This window comes from Triticum dicoccoides, chromosome 3B (genome assembly GCF_002162155.2).
Source record: "Triticum dicoccoides isolate Atlit2015 ecotype Zavitan chromosome 3B, WEW_v2.0, whole genome shotgun sequence".
Lineage (NCBI taxonomy): Eukaryota > Viridiplantae > Streptophyta > Magnoliopsida > Poales > Poaceae > Triticum > Triticum dicoccoides.
This window is the reverse complement of record NC_041385.1, coordinates 410,907,602-410,912,476: the sequence shown is the minus strand read 5'-3', so window position 1 is coordinate 410,912,476 and position 4,875 is coordinate 410,907,602. Positions and strand designations below refer to the sequence as shown.

Here is a 4,875-nt window from a genome sequence, read left to right as displayed (position 1 = left end):
CACCGGAGGGCAAAAGGGCTCCTGCCCAAGTTCCGCCTTGAGATGGCGGAGTTCCGTCCCGAAAGTCCTCTCCTTATTTTTTCTAGGTCAAAATACCTTATGTACCAGAAGATGGGCACCAAAGGTGGGCCGAGGAGCCCACTAGCCACCAGGGCGTGCCTGGAGGGGGTGGCGCACCCTGGTGCCTAGTGGGCACCTGGGTGGCCCCCTCCGGTAGTTCTTTTCTCCAGTATCTTTTATTTATCCCAAAATCATTCTACGTAAAATTTCAGCTCATTTGGAGATGTGCAGAATAGGTATCTCTGACATAGCTTTTTCAGGTCCAGAATTCAGCTGCCGGTATTCTCGCTCTTTGTGTAAACATTGCATATTATGAGAAAAAGGCATTGGAACTACTCCACAAAGTGTTAAAATGCATAAAAACACTATAAACAACAGTAGGAAAACATGATGCAAGATGGACATATCACTTGGTGACTGAGAACATAGGTTGTTAAGTTTCAAGAGAATGCATTGTTTGAACCATAAAATGTGAATTGATTGCTACTTTATCGTGATGAGTTTTATGAGAAAGAGTTGTTGTATATGATGCTAGGAAAAGTGATTGAAATTATCATTGATCAAACCTACATACTATGCTAGCATTCACACTTCGTAAATTATTTCTTTTATCATTTACCTACTCGAGGACGAGTAGGAATTAAGCTTGGGGATGCTGATATGTCTCCAACATATTTTGGATTTATAAAGTATTAATGCCATGTTTACAACAATTCTATGTGGTTTTGGTATGATTTGAATGGAACTAACCCGGACTGACGTTGTTTTCAGCAGAACTACCATGGTGTTGTTTTTTGTGCAGAAATAAAAGTTCTCGAAATGCAGTGAAACTTTTTGACATTTTTTTGGAACAAAAGAGGCACTAGAAGCTTCGCGGGAGGACCAGAAGGGGAAGGAGGTGGTCACTAGGCACGCTACCCCCCTCTGGCGTGCCCTGGTGGTAGTGGGCCCCTCGTAGCCCATCTTGACATGAGACCGACGCCAAAATAATCCTATAAATACAGAAACCCCCAGAAATAACCCTAGATCGGAAGTTCTGCCGTCGGAAGCCTCTGTACCCATGAAAACTCAATCGTGATCCCATTTCAGCACCCTGCCAGAGGGGGAAATCATCATCGGAGGCCTTCTTCATCATCCTAGTGGTCACCATGATGAGGAGAGAGTAGTCCACCCTCGGGGCTGAGGGTTTGTACCAAAAGCTATGTGCTTCATCTCTCTCTCTCTCTCTCTCTCTCTCTCGTGTTCTTGATTTGGCACGATCTTGACATACCGCGAGCTTTATTAATATAGTTGGATCATATGGTGTTTTCTACTCTCTATCTTGTTGTGATTAATTGATTTTTCACCTTTGAGATTTTGTTATTATCGGATTGAATACTTTTATGGATTTGAGAACACTTGATGTATGTCTTGCGTATGAATACCCATGGTGACAACGGGGTATTATATTGGTTCACTTGATGTATGTTTTGTCACTCAACTCACGGATTGCCGAGGTGACATTGGGGTAATCTATGCATAGGGGATGATGCACGTTTTCATCCTTGTTTCTCCGGTAGAAATCTTAGGGCACTCTTTAAGGTTCTTTGTGTTGGATTGAATATTATGAATCTGAAGTTGTTTGATGCATATCGTATAATTGACCCATGGATACTTGTGGTGACATTGGAGTATCTAGGTGACATTAGGGTTGATTGATGTGTTTTCATATGGTGTTATTTTAGTACAAACACTAGGCTGTTTGTGACACTTATAGGAATAGCTGAATAGATTGATCGGAAAGAATAGCTTTGAGGTGGTTTCGTACCCTACAACAATTTCTTCTTATGTTCTTCGCTAGATAAGAACTTTGGAGTGATTTTTTATGGCACATTGAGGGACTGCCATATGATCTAATTATGTTAGCATTGTTGAAAGATTGCACTAGCGAAAGGATGAACCCTAGGCCTTATCTTCAAGCATTGCAATACCGTTTGTGCTCAGTTTTGTAACTTGCTACCTTGATGTTTTTTATTTGTTCCTATTACAAAAATAAATATCTACTATCATTAGTACACTTGTATCACCATCTCTTCCCCGAACTAGTGCACCTATACAATTTAACATCGTATCTGGTGTGGGGACACAAGAGACTCTTTGTTATTTCGTTGCAGGGTTGTTTGAGAGAGACCATCTTCATCATACGCCTCCTACAGATTGATAAACGTTAGGTTATCCACTTGATGGAAATTTGCTACCGTCCTACAAAACTCTACACTTGAAGGCCCAACACGAGTCTACAAGAACAAAGTTGCGTAGTAAACATCAACCACCGCCACTAACGCTCGCCGCTAGTAGCATGCCGACGAGGTTGTCGGTATGGGTGTGGCCGTTGCCGCCGCCTTCACTATGAACGTCGGCCATCGCGGTGCGCCCGAGCTCAAGTTGCATCCGCTGTCCCGAGGGAGCACCGACATCCGCGTCCACCGTGAGTTTCCGCGCCCAGCACCGACGTGTTGATGCTCCCTGTCCGGTGACAACATGTTGTTGCTCGCTGTCCACGTCCACCGTGAGTTTCCATGTCGGGCGCAAACGTGTTGCTGCTCGCTAGAGTGGTTTCTACAACAAGGTCTCTGTTGCAGAACAACTATAACAAGACCTATGAAAAAAATCCAACGAGACCTTTGTTGCAAAAATAAATAAATTGCAACAAGATCTTTGTTGCAAAAAAGAACTATAAAAATACCGTTGTTGTAAAAATAATCCGCAACTTAACCTGTGTTGCAAATTTTTCTGTTTCTGCAACATGACATGTGTTGCAATGGTAGGTGGTGAAGCTCGACCGCTCAATCATCTAGATCTGACGGCTCGCAAGGCGACCGTTCTTTTTAAAAGACCCGCCACCAACGCGTAGCAGCACCCTTGGTTTATGGAATACACTACCCTTCAGCTGGCTCATGCATACTCAACGTTCATCGCTTGCGTAGCCGTCGGATCAATCTTGATTGACCGCTCATACAAGCCCCTCACATCCTGTCCTTTTTCCTACGACAAGGGTCTTGTTTCAGTTGATTTTTGCAATAGAGGACTAGATCAGTAATAAAAAAATGATTTGGTGATGAAAACATAGCTCGAGTTACAGGAAACGCCGAAGGAGCCCCCGATGTTAGAGAGTGAGAGCTCGGACATTGCAACACAAGGCATGTTTCAGAAACATAGCTCCAATTGCAGGAAACACTGAAGGAGCGCCCAACGTGGGAGGTCGTCACGGTCGTGCTGGAGTGGAGCTGGCGTCTGCTTGCAGGACTGAGGTAGAGGAGGAGTAGCAACTCCGGCAAGCAACGGCGCTCCATGCCCAAGACGCTCGGGCCATGGCAGGGCGGTGGCCTTTCTTGGCCAGTTGTTGTCTCGGCGGACCTTTGAAACAAGGTCTTTGTTGCAAAGCCCCTAAGTGCAATACGGTAGCTGTTGCAAAGGTTCTCAACTGGCTGGGTCGGAAGATCAGACGATTGTTTCAGACAACATTTGACGGTTGCCGAGGCGGCTGATCTAGTTGAGTTATCATCCGGCGGACGCGTAGCATTGTGCCCTTGTTTATTGCTTTTTTTAGGAGAGATTGGTTCATTGCTTCTTTCTTTTTTTGAGGCAAGAAAATTGGTTCATTGCTACGATCACCCCTAAGAAAAAGCAATGAACCAATTTTGTAGCAATGAACCAATTTTGTAAGCTTGCCCAGTTGGGAGGTCTGGGCCTTTTCGGGTTGCTCCCGCTACGTCTCAAGACTGGCACCGTGGCACGTGACGACGACAGACACGATCTCCTCTCCCGCAAAAAAATAAAGAAAACACGATCTCCTCTGCGCCGTGCATAATCAGATCGGACGGAGCGCATACCATCGGGTCCCACCAAGGCTGGTTGGTCCCCGTGCAGACCACGCACACATCTCCTCCATCGCGCCTCTACTCTCTCTCCTTTCCCAGTCACCGATCCAAACCATCGCGAGAAAAAAAAAAGATCCCCGATCCAGCAACGAGCGCGCACCGGTGAAGATCGTGGTGGGAGGATGTCGTCGGACTACTCGTCGTCGTGGGCGCGCGCGCTCGTGCATATCTCGCCCTACACCTTCTCCGCCATCGGCATCGCCGTCTCCATCGGTGTCTCTGTCCTCGGCGCAGCATGGTGAGACCTAATCTCCCCCCTTCCCAGCATAGCCTCGCTGGATCTGCTGCGCGCATCTGCTCATACTGCCCCGCTGCGGTTTTGCTGTTGGCAGGGGGATCTTCATCACGGGGAGCAGCCTCATCGGGGCCGCCATCAAGGCGCCCAGGATCACCTCCAAGAACCTCATCAGGTGAGGAATCTCTAGAGCCTTGCTAACCTGGTGGGCCTGATTTGGCTCGACGCCGTCTCCTCTGCACTGCGGTAGCTAGATTTGGCCTTGCTTGGTGCACTGTGAGCTCCTGATTTTGTTCTACCTTGAACTTGATGATGCCTGGTTGCGTCCAGGAGGGGTTCTTCTGTTAGTTAGCATTGTGTTACATGAAATTAAGCGGCGGATGTTTGTGTAGAGCAAACTACCTTGCTTCTGGTGGTAATTTATTCAATTAGCTTGGAGGGGCCAATATTCCTTCCATGGTGGATTGCTTTAAGGTGTTAATACGATGAGTTGACTTACATCTCTTGGTAGGAAGAATACGATGAGTTGACTTACATCTCTTGGTAGGAAGAATCGGACATTATCTCATTGCAAACTATCCATGGGTAAGTACACTGATGATATCCTAACAAATGCCAACAACAAGCAATTGTTATTGCCTAGCTGAAATTTATATGTTT

At 46.2% G+C, this 4,875-nt stretch overlaps 1 protein-coding gene across 1 annotated transcript in view; it reads left to right on the top strand.

The window, feature by feature from the left end:
• Positions 1 to 4,000: 4,000 nt before the first annotated feature.
• LOC119276247 (V-type proton ATPase subunit c''2) overlaps positions 4,001 to 4,875 on the top strand; it is a 3,525-nt gene continuing 2,650 nt past the window's right edge. The window contains exons 1-2 of the mRNA XM_037557274.1: positions 4,001 to 4,218; positions 4,313 to 4,390. Coding sequence (XP_037413171.1) covers positions 4,103 to 4,218; positions 4,313 to 4,390 — 194 coding nt within the window. The 5' untranslated portion in view covers positions 4,001 to 4,102. The remainder of the gene's footprint in view (positions 4,219 to 4,312; positions 4,391 to 4,875) is intronic.